The sequence below is a fragment of the Meles meles genome, chromosome 3 (genome assembly GCF_922984935.1).
Source record: "Meles meles chromosome 3, mMelMel3.1 paternal haplotype, whole genome shotgun sequence".
Taxonomy (NCBI): Eukaryota; Metazoa; Chordata; class Mammalia; order Carnivora; family Mustelidae; genus Meles; species Meles meles.
In genome coordinates, this window is record NC_060068.1 from 81,187,740 (window position 1) to 81,202,976 (window position 15,237).

General features: G+C 47.5%; 1 protein-coding gene across 1 annotated transcript in view; it reads right to left on the reverse strand.

The window, feature by feature from the left end:
- Positions 1-10,181: 10,181 nt before the first annotated feature.
- Positions 10,182-15,237, reverse strand: part of SV2C (synaptic vesicle glycoprotein 2C) — a 211,091-nt gene continuing 206,035 nt past the window's right edge. The window contains exon 13 of the mRNA XM_046001090.1: positions 10,182-14,145. Coding sequence (XP_045857046.1) covers positions 13,962-14,145 — 184 coding nt within the window. The 3' untranslated portion in view covers positions 10,182-13,961. The remainder of the gene's footprint in view (positions 14,146-15,237) is intronic.

Sequence of the window (15,237 nt, forward strand, 5' to 3'; positions counted from 1 at the left end):
TGCTACAAACATTATGGTGCACGTCTTTGATGCACATATGGAAACCTTTCTATCGAGCATATACCAAGGAGAGGAATTCTGTACCATTTTCAAATGGTCATACCAATTTACCTTCCCAGCAGTAAGTGGTAGTTCTGTGAAGAATGGTGCTTGTCAACACTTGGTATTACCAGTCTTAAATTTTAGCCATTCTGGGGGCAGGCGGTATTTAATGGTGTCATAACATGTAACATGGATTTCGACTTGCATTGTACTGATGACTCATGAGATTCTTTTCATTTTTTTTTTTTAAGGTAAGCTCTGTGTCGTGCGTAGATCTTGAACTCATGACCCCAAGATCAAGAATCACATTCTCCACCTACTGAGCCAGCCAGGTGCCCCTTGTTTTCATATGTTCCATGGCGATTTTCTTCCGGACATCTTTTTTCCAGTTTCCATTTAAGCCTTTGCTCCTTTTCTATTGAGTCTTTATTGTATTGATTTGTAGGAGTTCATCTATTCTGGATGAAAGCTCTTTGTTGGTTATTCAAAGTGCCAACATCTTCTCTAACCCTGCAGCTTGTGCTTTCACTCTATTAATGGTGTCTTTTGTTTTCTGATCGATACTGAAGGTACCCCAAAATGAATTCCAGCTTAAAAGTAGAGTGAAATGTGAGATGAAAAACAATAAAGCAGCTAGGTGAGGAGACTGTCTTCATGACATCGGGGTAGAACAAAGATTTTTTATATGATCTTCAAAACACTAACTTATAATGGAAAGGCTGACAAATTAGAGTAGATTAAAATTAGGAACTTCTGTGCCTTAAAAGACATCATTAAGACAATGTGCTAAGCGCTTGCATTGTATCATTCAGTCCTTTCAATGAGCGATTTAAGTATCCCTCTCTTACCGATGAGAAACTGAGGCTCAGAGAAGTTAACTAACTTGGCCTGGACCACACAGCTTATTAGTGGAGAAGCCAGGGCTTGAATTCAGGTTGACCTAGTCTAGAGACGAAGCTCCTAACTTCTGCTGGTGCTACGTCCCCATTACCACCTCCAGAGGGTCCTCTGTGGGATGGTGTTGTGTCAGGCTCCAGATCTGTTTCATCCTGGCTTCTCATTGTGCCTTCTTGTGTGCAGGCGTCCCTTAACGTGGCTCTTGTTCCTCCCTGTAAATTATTCATTTCTTCCTCCACTGTTGTATGAGCTCGGCCTACTGGGAACAGTTGCTCTTTGGCCTTTGCCTTAGCCCTGAAGAAGCAAATCTCCTCTGGGATCTATCACAGCAGATGTACCTGCAAAAACTTGGGCAACATTCTGTGTCTGCAGCAGGCTGAGTGGCAAAGCCCCAGCCACCTGGGGAAGGGGGAGCTCTTGAGGAGAAGTGCCAGGACTCCACGGTCTTCTCAGGGACGCTGGAGTTGGGGAGGTCCTGGCATCCCAGAATGGATGCCGCCACTTTCCCCTCCTCTTCCTGGCTGTCAGGGGTCCTGCTGTGGAGCTGAGCTGAGTTGGGGATTGTAGGGAAATCACCTGGAGCTGTGGCCAGGCTCAGGAGAGGCCCAGGTACCTGTCAGACCTGCCTGGGACAGTAGAAACTAGTCGCTGGATCCTGTAGAAGCTTTGTGAGAGCCAGACAACAGCAGGACTCCAGGAGGATCTGGTTCCCGTTATCACAGCACCTCAGCATCCTCAGAGTGAAGGGAAATGCAGAGGTGCCTCCAAGAGCAGAATTGAGCCAATCTGGCTTATCATACTGGCTGCCATGTCCTGAGGACTTGTGTCAAGTGCTTTGCTAAGCATTTTATACACATTTCCTCAATCTCTAAAAATCTCAGGAAAATACCAATCAGCATCACTTCTAATGTATAGTTCTAGAAAGGAGTCCACAGAAAGACCAAGTTTAGCTTCCTCCGTGCCCTCACAGCTTGCTAAGTGGCAGAGTTAGGATTCAAATCCACATCTGGGTGACTTCAAAACTCAGAGGAGTGCTTACCACAAAGCTAATGAAGCATTAACCTCAAGGCTCCCATTTGCACTCATCCCTTCGAGGTACTGGAGGGCTCTAACAGTGTATTCAAATGGTCATATGCTCTTTAAAATATTGCAAAACTAAAGAAGAACTTAATAGCTGGTTTCCTTCCGTTAAAACTACCATTTCTTGCTACCGTCTCTTCCTCAAACTTGCCCTGGTGTTGGGTGGAGGTAGGCAGTTTGGAAAGCTGGCTGAGAGGAATTTGAGCTGGGTAGATACTTAGTTTGAGTTTGGTGAGATGCACTGAAGTAGCTCACAGTCACTTCTGTGATTATTAAGTATTGCTGTCCGTCTCTCTGAAGGAAGGGCTTCTGGGAATATTCCTGCTGCCCATGGTGCCCACTCACTCAGCCTTGTGACTTGGGACACACAGGGCCAGAAGCTGGACCACAAACGTGAATGTGGTCTCTATCCTTAGCACAAGATGTATGTGGGAAATGGAGAAGAAACAAGCAACTTCCCCCTCCACCCCCCTAAAACAAGCAAACAAAAACCCCAAAAACCATTAATAATCAAAACTAATTTGTATCTTTCTATTCCCTCTCTAGACAATGATATCACAAAGCTGTTACTATATGAAGAGGAAATCAGAGACTATGCAGCCAAATAATACAGAAAAATAAACAGATGTGTCAGGCAGTTAATTATAATAGTGTGTTATTTTTCTGGAATGTTGCTATGGTCTGTTATATACGTCAACTTTTAGAACTTCGTACATTCTGGGAGCTTCTTTTCTCATTCTAAATAGTTACTTTGGTAGCTAACTTTTTTTATTATAGTCTTCTTAAGGAGAAACCCCCAAACCTGGAACTCACGTTGCTCAAACTCAAGCTCTTAGCAGCCGCAGTATTCTGCCCCCTCCATTGGAAGGTTCACCAGTCCTCTGTGGATGGAGAAATGGGACTCCAAGGTCTGGAAAAGCCCCAGCGTCTTGAACTTTCGACAGTGCTACAGGCGTCCTCTAAGGGATTTGGGCATCCTTCCAGGCTAGGGTGCAAGAGCACACAAAGCAAAGCCCCGGCTTGCCCCTGCCGTGGGACACGTCAGATGTTTTCAGAGGCCGGAAGGGTAGGGGAAACTTAAAAATCGCCTTGCTTTTTGCAATGTGCAGTAGCTTCCCGTCCAGCCGAAATGGATTTGCTGGTTGACTTCATTGGCCTTCTCAGTCCACAGAGCTTTTTTAGATGCCCTCTCCAGAGCAAGGATGCAGTGTGAGCAGCCGGGAGGGAGTGCAACGGCTGTACACAGGATCTATTCCGCCGCCCTTTGGGCCATGGCGGGGTGGGGTGGGGTGGGGTGGGGTGGAGGGCGGGGGCGCAGGGAGCTCAGAAATAGGGCTGCCGGCAGATGGCCGCTGGTGCCCTTGGAGTCAGGGGTGGGGCTTACTGCGTCCTTGGGGCTCCCAGACCACACCGCCCGTCATTCTGGCCCAAGGCAGTTGCCGCGCAGCGGGGCGGGAGGCTGCCTGGCCTTCAAGAACTTGTCTTCTTTATGGTTTTCACTTCTCCACCTGGTGTCCGGACTGCAAATTACAGGAGATGACGCTGCGTCGGTTCTCCCCATGGAACAAAGGGACTGCGGCAGTCAGACCCTGCAGACTCCCGACTCCCGCTCCGGGAGCGCCCCGCCCCCGCTGCCCGGGCAGCCAACCAGCGCACAAGCTGGTCCCAGTCAGAGGACGCTCCGCCAGGCGAGGCCCCAGAGGGGCTGCGTTGCTCAGAGGCTGTGGTGGTGTGAGGAACGCCATACCACTGACTCTGGGATTAGCGAAAGTTACTGTATGGACAGAGCAGGTCTCATGTGGAATTCTAGTCAGCAGAGAGCCTGAGGGGGGCAAAGAGTCACTGGTTTAAGAACAGCTTGACACAGGCCTCAGGGGCTGGCCAGCCTGCCCTGGGGTATCCTCTAGAGTTCTCTGCTTCTGGTTTAGGAGTGCTGGGCCCAAGGGTTATTCCCCAATTTGTCTCTCTTCATGTCCCCCTCTGAATGAGCAGCACACGCAGGAGTGAACGCATACAGTATACCCCTTGTTACTCTCCCATGTGACCACAGGCAAATTCTATCCCATTCTGGACACAGTACACACACAATTCTATACACAGTATATATACACAATAAAATACATAGCATTTGGGCTAATATTCTGGGCTGAACTGTGTCCCCCTGAAATTCTTACGTTGAAGTCCTAACCCTCAGAACCTCAGAATGTGACTGCATATGGTGATAAGTCCCCTGGAGAGGTAATTAGCCTAAAATGTTACTAGTATGGGTCCTAATCCAAGGTGCCCTTATTCAAATAGGAGATTAAGACACAGATGTCTACCAAGAGAAGACCCTGGGACAACATGAAGAGAAGAATGCCATCTAGAACCAAGGAGGAGGGCCTCCAAAGAAATGGACCCTTTTTCCATTTTTTTTTTAAGATTTTATTTATTTACTTGACAGAGAGAGAGAGATCACAAGTAGGCAGAGTGGCAGGCAGAGGGGGAGGGGGAAGCAGGCTCCCCACTGAGCAGAGAGCCTGACTCAGGGCTCGATCCCACGACCCTGGGATCATGACCTGAGCTGAAGGCAGAGGCTTAACCCACTGAGCTACCCAGGCGCCCCCCAACCCCTTTTTCCATCTTGATGTTGAACTTCAAGCCTCTAGAATGGTAACAAAATAAGCCTGAGCCCTGCGGTGGTACTTTGTTAGGGCAACCCTAGCAAACTAATATAGATAACAGTCCCTTTGCCGTCTCAGACATTCTGACCCTGCAGAGGGAAGTGAGTGCATAATCTCTAGGGGAGTGTTATCCAACAGAACCTCTGGTGATGAGAAAATGTTCTACATCTGTGCTGTCCAATGTGGTAGCCACTAGCCCACCATATGTGGCAATAGAGCATCTTGAAATGTGGCTAGGTATGACTGAGGAATTGAATTCTTAGTTTTAATTATTTTAAGTGTAACTATAATTAGCTGAGTATGGCAACAGTGTTACATGGCCCAGTTCTGGAAGTCGTGGCCCACCGTTGCTTGCCTACTCAATGGCTACCTTCCTTTTCTCTTGCTCATTAAGCGTCAGTTTTACTCAGGTAGTCAGAAACCATGTGTTTTAGTGGAGAGGGCACTCCTTCTGAGCTCTCTAGAGGGAGACAAATATTGGTCCCTCAAAGCCAGATATGGTAATTACCTTCCCCCGCTAGTGACTGGCTATGGAATAGGCAAATGATGCAAATCCCGTCAGTGAGATGTAACAGAAAGTCTGCTGAAGGATCCTGAGAATGTTCTCCAAGATGTTAAAAAGGGTCCTAAAGAGGGCATAGTCTGCCTTCTGGTCCTTATATTTTTGTGTGAAGACCTGATGCTTTGACTTGCTAAGTGCTCTCTCGTGCCCCTGAGGGGATGATGGCAAGTCTGCTGAGGATGGCTAATGTGAAAGATGAAAAGAACCTGGGTCTTCAGGGATATCACCCAGCTATGTCATAACCAACCTTGGAATTGTCCTTTGTTACATGAAATAACAATTTCCTTTATTACTATGGATATTACTATGGATATTTATTACTATGGATATTCTGTTACATGCAGTCAAAGGTATTCCTTTGGGATTAGGAAATCCATGGCAGGCACTCCTTGTTTCAGCCTTCAAGGGCAATACTACAAAATATATCACCTTTTCTCATTGTGCTTCTCAGACTAACATTCTGAGAAGCCGCTATCAGACAAGTGAGTTAGTAGGCTAGATAAAAATCTGTTTGCTGGGGCGCCTGGGTGGCTCAGTGGGTTAAGCCGCTGCCTTCGGCCCAGGTCATGATCTCAGGGTCTTGGGATCAAGTCCCACATCGGGCTCTTTGCTCAGCAGGGAGCCTGCTCCCCCCCCCCCCCCCGCCTGCCTCTCTGCCTACTTGTGATCTCTCTCTGTCAAAAAAATAAATAAATAAAAATAAAAAATCTGTTTGCTATTCCTGTTCTAGAGCAAAAGCACACAGACATGTGCTCTGCCACCAACTCCCCCACAAACACTTTCTTCCCAATAGTCCTGGCTAATGATCAGAAAGTGTTCCTGAAACATCAACAATACCTCAGTACCCAGGATCCCAGCCTACAGAAGCAATTCAAATAAGCCCATCTCAAAGGAAACAGGTTTTCCAGATGCTCAAGCATAGAAAAGAAAGTCCTTATTTTTAAAGGGTCAGTTCATGCTTGGAAGGGAAGCCAGTCGTGCAACAACATTTATTTGAATATAATGGAGCAAAAAATGCTCTTTTATTAATAATCCGATGTACATTAATTATCTTTGCAGCTGTTACATGAATGTTAGGTATCTGGCAAGTAAATGTACGCACACTTCCACATCTGATAGATTTATGCTGTACACGAGTCATCCCACACGGAGCATGCCCGTTCACAAAGATACGCATGGATGTCTTGGGACATTTGTTAAAACATACTTGGTCAAACATTTTGGCAATTGGGACTGAGACACAGAGGAGCATACCAGAAAGATGAGATCACAACAAGACCAGCTGTAGGGAAGATGGAAACTCCAGAAACCTGAAACAGAATTTATTGGGGTTCACACATGCAGCACATATATACAGTACAATTGGGGTAACTAGAACATTCACAGGGGGAGGTCTTACAGAGCAGTGAAAACAGGAAAGGAACAAGACAGAACAAAACAAAACACCCAAATGCCAAAACCACGGATAGGACCCCTGCCAAGATCTCACTGCAAAGGAGAGCAGATGGTGGGCTTAGCATGTGTCCAAAAATGGAGGTTTACCTGAAAGGAAAAAAACCCCACTCTTGCAGGACTTTATTTACAGCATCTAGACATCAGTGAAGAACATATAATCTTTTCAGTATGTTCCTGGGTCAGGGTGAGGATACATAACCACTTCTCAGATGTTACAAAAGCACATATCAAGAAAGACCATTTCTTTTTTCTTCTGTTTGACTTAGGACCTAGATTCAGCACAATAAATGTCTAACATTTATAAATGGTAGAAGTGATATTAAGCAAATCTGTTCTGTTCTATCCAGGCAGGCCTGGTGAATGTCAAGGGCAAGGAAGGAGTTTCCTTCTTGGACACCTACTTGGGTGTGAGAGGGAAGACACTGCATAGCTTCAAAGAGTTTTCGTTTGAACAGCATACAATAGTCAATCGACTGTACATTCTCCCTGAAGGACCAATACCCACAGAAAACTGGGGATTCTCCGCACAGTGGGTCCTGTTTGAGTCAATACAAATGCAGAAAGAAACCCTTTGTGCACTGACCGGAGGTGCGGTTGAGCTTGCTAAGTCTTTCCTTCCCTTGGGCATGTGGGCTACGCTGACCCACCAACCTAAGTCTTTCCTTCCCTTGGGCATGTGGGCTACGCTGACCCACCAACCTACAGGACTCACTTTGGTGCGGCCTGGGTCTGTGCGGCGGGAGGTCACCCAGTGTTCAGGGCTTTGGGTCTACGAGTCTGGCTGGCAGCCTTGGAAGATTTCCACGGTGTAAATCCTACCGCTCCCACCTCCCCACAAACCCGGGCAGATTCCAAGATACGAATGTGACATCACTGACAGTGGAATTGGGAAGACATGTGCACTAGCCCACCGGTATACAGCTTCGCTACCATCCAGAGACCGCAGGCAGTCATCACCTCGAGGGCATGGATGATGCTAACGTGAGGTGAAATAATTAGACAGCAACGGATTTCACATATTTACCATTGAATTGTAAGGTTTCATAACCTAATTTTTAGTTATGGCTGTGTTTCCCAAACTGGCTCACAAAATGCATGAAAGGATTGGCTCTGAGGAGCGGGTCTGAGTGTACTCCCTCATGTCACTGGCTTTCGAGGCCTCTGGCCTCCGTGAGCAGGCTCCCTCAGTCACTCTGCACGCCTGCTTCTAGGGTGGGCTTCTAGGCTGGTGTTAAGCCCTGTCAGAGTCTGAACAGAGGGCCAAGGGCTGCTTTCTCCCCCTCCTAGTTTTGGGCACTCTTGGTTCTCAGGGGAACATGAGTCTGGCAGGGTTGGCAAGAGGGGGCAGTCTCTGTAATGTCAGCATTTAAATTGGAATAGAAAGCTCCCAGCCTTTGGCACTGGGCAGACCCTCAACAGGCCTGGAGTGGGGCCTCTACCTCCCATGGGTCAGTGAATTCCAAGAGCCTCACAGCAGGCTGCTTCATCTTTCTTACGGGAGTCCAATGCTAAGCTCTCAGACTTCTGCCCCAGACATGGGCCTCTTTCGGATCCCATGCCAGTGGTGGCCATCTAATCATGCACAGGAGGGAGAAGCAGTTGGAAAGCTCTCCTGGTTCAGGGAGCTGTGTCAACACCAAGAGTCTGGAGCTTAGACTCCCCCACACCCACTGATTTCAATACCTTCTGCATCCTTTGGGCCCCCACCAGAGGCACTCTTTAGTGCCTCTTAGAGGGAGAGTGCACTCTTTAGTCCCAAGTGCACCAGGAAAGCTTGGCCTGGCCTCTGTACATGGCTGGAGTCAAGAGGTGACCAGAGGAGGCAAGGAGAAAGAAAAGTAGATGGGGAAGAAAAGAAGCGAGTGTGTACTGTCTGGGGGAGGTAAAAAGGGGGTGGGTTAGTGGGTGAAAAAGGAAATTGGGGCTTCCAGAGGGGAGGGTGGAGGGTTACTACCCACTACTTTCACTGCTCTGTCTCCCCTCAGGCCCCGGAGCCCCAAAGGTCCTTGCAGCATCAAGACACTTTGCAACAACTCTGCACTGGTTTTGAACTGAAATCTGAAAACCTCTGGCAACTTATGTCAGAACCTGTTTTCTGGGTGGTTTATCTGCTGAGGGGAGAGGGAGCAAAGAGGCTTCAGCATATCTGCAAAGACAGTGGATGAGGCAGTCACCAATCTTCAGAATCAGAAAGGAAACAGCCCAGGAAGCTGAGGCTGGGGACAGGGCCATAGCTGAGGCAGAGGCTAACCCTGCTCTGGACCAGACTTCCCAGCCCCCACCTTTCCTCTCAGGCCCTGCAAAGAACTCGGGAACTTTAAAAGCTAATGTCTCAGGGTGCCTGGGTAGCTCAGTGGGTTAAAGCCTCTGCCTTAGGCTCAGGTCATGATCTCAGGGTCCTGGGATCGAGCCCCACATCGGGCTCTCTGCTCAGTGGGGAGCCTGCTTCCCACTACACCCTCTCTCTGCCTGTCTCTCTGTCAAATAAATAAATAAAATCTTAAAAAAAAAAAAAAAGCCAATGTCTCTACCAAGAAGGGACCATCTTTGCTTCCTTTCCTTGACTAATATCTTAGTGCGGACTTCAAGCCGAGGCATTCAAAGCAAGGGTACGTGTGCCTTCATTTCTCTTATTTTCCAAGTACTAATCAGTAATCGCTTCTCGGCCTTTTGGCTAAGATCAAGTGCAAGTACTAATCAGTAGTCCCTCCAATAAAGGCCAAGAAACTGAGGGGCCTTCTGCTCCCATCAAAGGTAGTCCCAATGTCTGAGTAGTTTCTCAGCTGTTTGGGAAAACAGCACTTTGTGTTATAGGGAAGGGGCTTCTATATGAGACCCCATTACAGCTGTTTTCTCTTTCATGCCCATTTCCTCTGCCTTCACTTAAGTCCTGCAAAGGGTTCACTATCCGCAGGAAGCACACTGCCCCAACCCGGTGCATGGGAAGTGCTCCATCAGTATCTACCAAATAATCACACGGAAGGACAAGAGTGAATGCTTTGCCCCACCCAGCCTTGCTGGCCTTAAACAAGGGCCCAGACAGATGCACAAACCATATTCTTGTAACTCAAAATCTTGGGATGACTCAAATCTAGGTATGGTTGGAGAAAGAGCCAAGAAAGTTCTGGCAATGGTGTGTCTGGTTGATGCAATGCTGCTGATAGGAGGAATGGTCAACATTTGGAGCAAGAGAACATTACACGGAGAACTGGCACTCCATACCTGGAACAATAAAGGGACACATATGTCTAGGAGACACTGATAATTTTGTCTCCATCATACAGATTGTGAGGAAAACTTTCCTCAAAACATACATTGTTTGGCAGAAACCGAAAACCATAAGAAATGGATAGTTCGGGGCGCCTGGGTGGCTCAGTGGGTTAAGGCCTCTGCCTTCAGCTCAGGTCATGATCCCAGGATCCTGGGATCAAGCCCCACATCGAGCTCTCTGCTCCGCAGGGAGCCTGCTTCCTCCTCTCTCTCTGCTTGCCTCTCTGCCTAGTTGTGATTTCTCTCTGTCAAATAAATAAAAAAAAAAAAAGAAAAGAAAAGAAATGGATAGTTCATTTCAGAGTGCACTATGGTATAGATTTCTTTCTGTCTTTGCCACGTAACTTGTGTTTCTATAGGTCTGGTCACTAGACTAAGTGCAGCATGACATGGGGGTTAAAGGAAAACTAAATGTACAGCCAGTATGCACCTTCAACCAATCACTTGTCTTTCCAAAGACAACCAATCACTTGTCTTTCTACGATACCAGGGAAAAGCCCAATTCAGACATTGCCGACTTCAGAGCCTTTAGTGCATGAACAGATGAAAAAGAGATAAAGTTCACTTTGATATTCAATAGAAAAAACTGGAGACCATCATATTCTATTTTGGTTGGCAGAGGGAATCAAAAGGTATTCCCACGAAATGACTCTGAAATGATCCCAGCATTTAGAAAGTCTCCAGTGTGCCCTTCACTGGAACCTTCTCAGCAATATCTTGGACTCTCTCGCTGACACTACATTCTTTCCCCACCTCTCCCATGATATCTAAAGACATCCAGAGAAGCCGCAAAGCAGGTTTCGGCACACACCTGAAGTCTGATTTGGTGAGATCTGAAGCAGAGGTACATTTGTCAACTTAGGTGGTATCCATCCAAACCTGTTTTTGCAGCCCTGCATCTTCCTGTTTCAAGAACAAAAAGGAGGAAGGAGTCGGGACAGCTACAGGCCAAAGCCTTTGTGATAGCATGGTGACCAGACAGTCTTCTAGACCTGTACATGTGATGGGGTGAGTCCCTTTCCTGAACGGACAATGATAACTGTCAAACCAGCACTGAGAGGAGGTAATGTTCAGGATAGAGGTAGCTAGGATCCACTATCTTCTCTCCCAGGGTCACTACTCTGAGTGTTAAGGTGATCCCCGGCCAGTGTTTGGCATTCTGAATCCATTCCAAAGAGCTAGCAGGACATTTTCACCAGAACAGGAGTCAGAAATACAGGAGCAAGCGGAATGGTTTCCTAGGCTTCCCTTTTGGCACATACTCTCATTTTCCTCCTTTTGTGGGTGAAACGAGATGCTGGTCACTGGTCCCGGCGCCAGTGGGCTGCTCCCTGGATAGAGCTGAGTTCCTGTGTAATCAATCGCATGGCTCTATCTTAATCCAGCTAACCCCACAACAAGCCAGACAGGCCCGACCACATACTTTGGGAACAACTTGAACTCTCTCAGAGAAAATCAAGGCAACAGGAACAATGAAAAGGAGGCAGAGAAAACTGTGTGGAAGGTGGAAAAGGTGGTGACCAAGAAGGTTTGTGACCACAGACTGTCCAGGAGATTAGAATAGATCCCTCTTGGGCCACCTGGGAGGTTTGGATCAGGTGACGGGAAGGCCCAGAAAGGCCCTTCTGAAGGGGATGCATGGTGTCAGGTCTCACGACGTGGGGTTTGGCTCGTTTTTCCCATTCTGACCCAATCAGTGTTCCAATAAAACTCCGCATCTGCTATGCTCAGCAGCTCAGGAGATTTCCTACACATTTAGAGCTACGACGGACATGTGAGACATTTATGATCGTGAACTTCGCTTACTGGACTACCTTGACTTCCAGAAAGTTAAGAAGACTAGAGACAGCGATATCCACACACATTTCTCTTGCTTCTGAATGGGCTGGGTGAACATACACATCTTACTTTGGTAGTGGTTACTGTACATGCTGTGTTCAGCTAAAATGACCTGCTCGGGTTCCTACATGTGCCTTTTTAAAGACGATGAACCAAGGGGTGGGTAGGTAGGGAAATGAATCCATGTGGACAGACAATATACAGGGTACCTTCCTGGGCTGTGTGAATGCTAGGTTTGTCCTCCAGTAATATTACAGAGGCAGAGGCAGAAGTGAGAGTCGGTTCCATTTCCTTCCCTGATTTGCTGGCATCTGGCTAAGAGATCTCTTTGAGTTTTGACTGATTCTCCCTCTTCCTGCCACCTTTGCGGTTTGGGGTTGGCGTTTTGCTGCTGTTCTGGCCCTGAGCCGGCCTCCCTAGGGAACCACCCTCCTCCTGCCAGCATCCCACACCACGCTGTCCCCTTTACAGACCTGAATGACTTCAAGGGGGGTAGTCGATCCATGGCTACGTTAATGGAAGAAACATTTCACAGAGTCGGAACTCTGCACTCTGTAGCTCCAGGAGCACCATTAGGAAGGTGAGAGGGAGGAAGGGGGCCTTCAGGCTTAGGAAGGGGCTTTGGAGGGAATGGCTATTGGAAACAAAGGCTCTCCCTTCCAGGGGCCTCAGGGCTGTGGCTTGCTGGAAAGGCTATAATAAGTAATAAGGATAACCCTTTGATAACACAGAGTTTAAAAAAAAAAAAAGATTATTGTTTTAATATGGGATTTATTCCTGGCTGCTGGTCACTGCTGCAAGTCTATAAAGAGGCTTCAGATTTCAAAGAAGATGAGTAAAAGGGATGAACCTGGAAGAGGGGCAGGACCCACGGGGTGAGAAGGTCACATAGCTGACAGCCCATGGGAATGTCCTGCTGGCCTCTGTCTTCCAGGCCCAGGCAGATTCCAGAGGTAAAGCAAGCAGCCCCAAACCACCAGGAGACGCTGCCCTTGTCTGCCAAAAGGCCCCTTGGTCGGACTAAGCAGGCTGGGATTCTGCAAAGAGCCAGACAAGGGGGAATGCACAGACCAGTGGAAACGAGAGGAGAAGACCCACTTCAGCACTGCCAGCTAGGAAGCCCAGTGTCAAGGGCATGGGCACCGAAGGGTGGTACCCTCAAGGTAGCATTTTGCATTTCCAAATGGTTCTGGGGGGGACTTTCTTCCTCATGGGCAATTTACAACAGAGATGACTGACCATCTCTAGACTGAACACAGTTTGGATGAAAGGCAGAGTCAGGCAGGCAGACCCAGGGCTCAGAAAGTGGCTTTCTCTCTTGGAATCTGCTCCCTGGCAAGATCAAGGGCAGCTGGGGTGAGGGCGGGGAGGAGATGACAGGGGGAGGGTGGTGGTAGGGTACGTGGTGAACAGAGGCAGAAGATCTGTCTCCGATCTTCTAACATCCTGGCTCATAGGTCACAATCACAGACTCTACCCCGACTCCCTCCTCAGATTTCTCAGGACTGGAACGGGGCTGAAATCCGGCTTCTGTCGTTCACTCAGATCTTTGCTGCTCATGGGACAGCCTCTCTCTCTCCTTTTAGCAGAGCCACCTTCCCTGTCAGGCCTCAAAGAGCTCCACCCAGCTCCGTGTGGTGCCACATGGTTTTCTTTGAAAGGCCCTGCTGTAACAGCAAGAATTGCTGGGTGTCCTTTTCTAAGTAAACAGGAAATATCACTCTGTTTGAAAAAAAAAAAAAAGAATCCCTCTCCTCAGCACAAATGCAATAATATGCCAACTTACATTTCCCGTGAATGTGAAATCAGAAGCAGGATCTATTTCTTACAGCAGCCCAGGCTCCTCAGCCTTTAGTGAGCAGAATCTCAGGGAGGCCTGGCTGACGAGGACACTTAAAAAAATGCTTCCACGGACTGATTCTTGCGAGCTGGGAGCATCCCAGTTAGGAAAGGTAACAAGGCATGAAAAACACCGCAAACTCACATCTAAGGGGCAGGACGGTACGCATCTACATTTCAGTCACAGTAAGAGTTAGTGTTCTGATCTTTTTACCACCTTTTGAGATCTGAAAAAATCTGAAGCCTTGAATCAGTCCGGAGGGTCGACACAGGGCGGGAGAAAGAGATGCAGTATACAGATGGCTTGTTCCCCATTACATCAGGACCTGGGTTCGTGTGTCCGGCAGGCGCAGGCCCACCAGTCCTCCACACACCAGCACAGTGGAGGCCAGCAGGATGGGGATCGATTTGGTGAAGCTGACCAGGGAGCCGAATATTAAGTTTCCAAGGACGGCCGCTGCTTTGCACAGGGCATTCAAGAAGCCAAAGCCTGTCGCCCTGCAAGAGGAAGAGACACAAGACAGGGTTGACAAAGCAACTTCCCAGATGCAACCTTCGACACAAATGTCCTAGGCGGTATTTTCCAAGGATCGCCTTCTTGAAGAGTTTTGTGTCACATTAAGGCAAGCAATGAAATGTGTGCTAGCCTGTCTGGAGGTAGAGAACCTCAGCTGTTGGTACTGTCCCTTCAGCCCTCTGTTGATTTTCTCCTCACCCTCTGTTGATTTTCTCCTCAACTCAACTGATTCTTTTTTTTCTTTTCTTTTATTTTTTTATTATTCTGCCCAGACGTTCCACTTTATCGTGAACAGAAAGGAAGAACATTCCAGGGCGAAAAGTCTCTTCTCTCTTCCAGAGGTAAATTAGAATACAGGATCATATATTTCTTTCATTTTTTCCCCCCTCCCTCCTTCCTTAGAGCTTCATTAACATGTAAGGTTCTAAGTAGCTAAAGTCATGGAATTTTCAGAGAAAATCAGGAGATGACTGGCTTGTATTCCTCATCTTTTGGGCGCCATAGAGGTGAATTATCATGCTGTCTTCACACGTGTTTTGGTGGCAGGCAGACACTGAACTCTGAACTTGGTGGCCCACCGTGAGCTAACAGCACTCCTAACATTCTCATCAGAGTTCTGTGTAGAAAATCATGTCCAGGAAAATATTATAGGGGAGAATCAGATTGTCAGCCTAGAGTAGAGAAGATCTTGCTCCTTCCGCTGGCATTTGATCATGATTCTACTCTGCACTTGTAGGTAGGGAACTTAATTTTGTTCATGAGGGTACTGAGACTACGGACATCATGACATAATATAAATTTCCTTGGTCTCTATGTCAGTTCACTTTCCTGTCTGTCACTGGATATATCTGTGTGTTCGAGGCAAATTGAACACAAGATCATTGTTGGACACATTTTTTCCCCTCCAGAGGGAAGTGCATTTTATATGCTATAAAATGCAGTGTCTAGTACACCTCTTCTTTTGATTCGAAAATGGGTAAGTGTTGGGTTTCCTTCGACAAGTCACAACTACTCATCACTATCTGAGCTGTTCCTAATGCCATTTTCTACAGAGGACAGATATTCATTGTGGT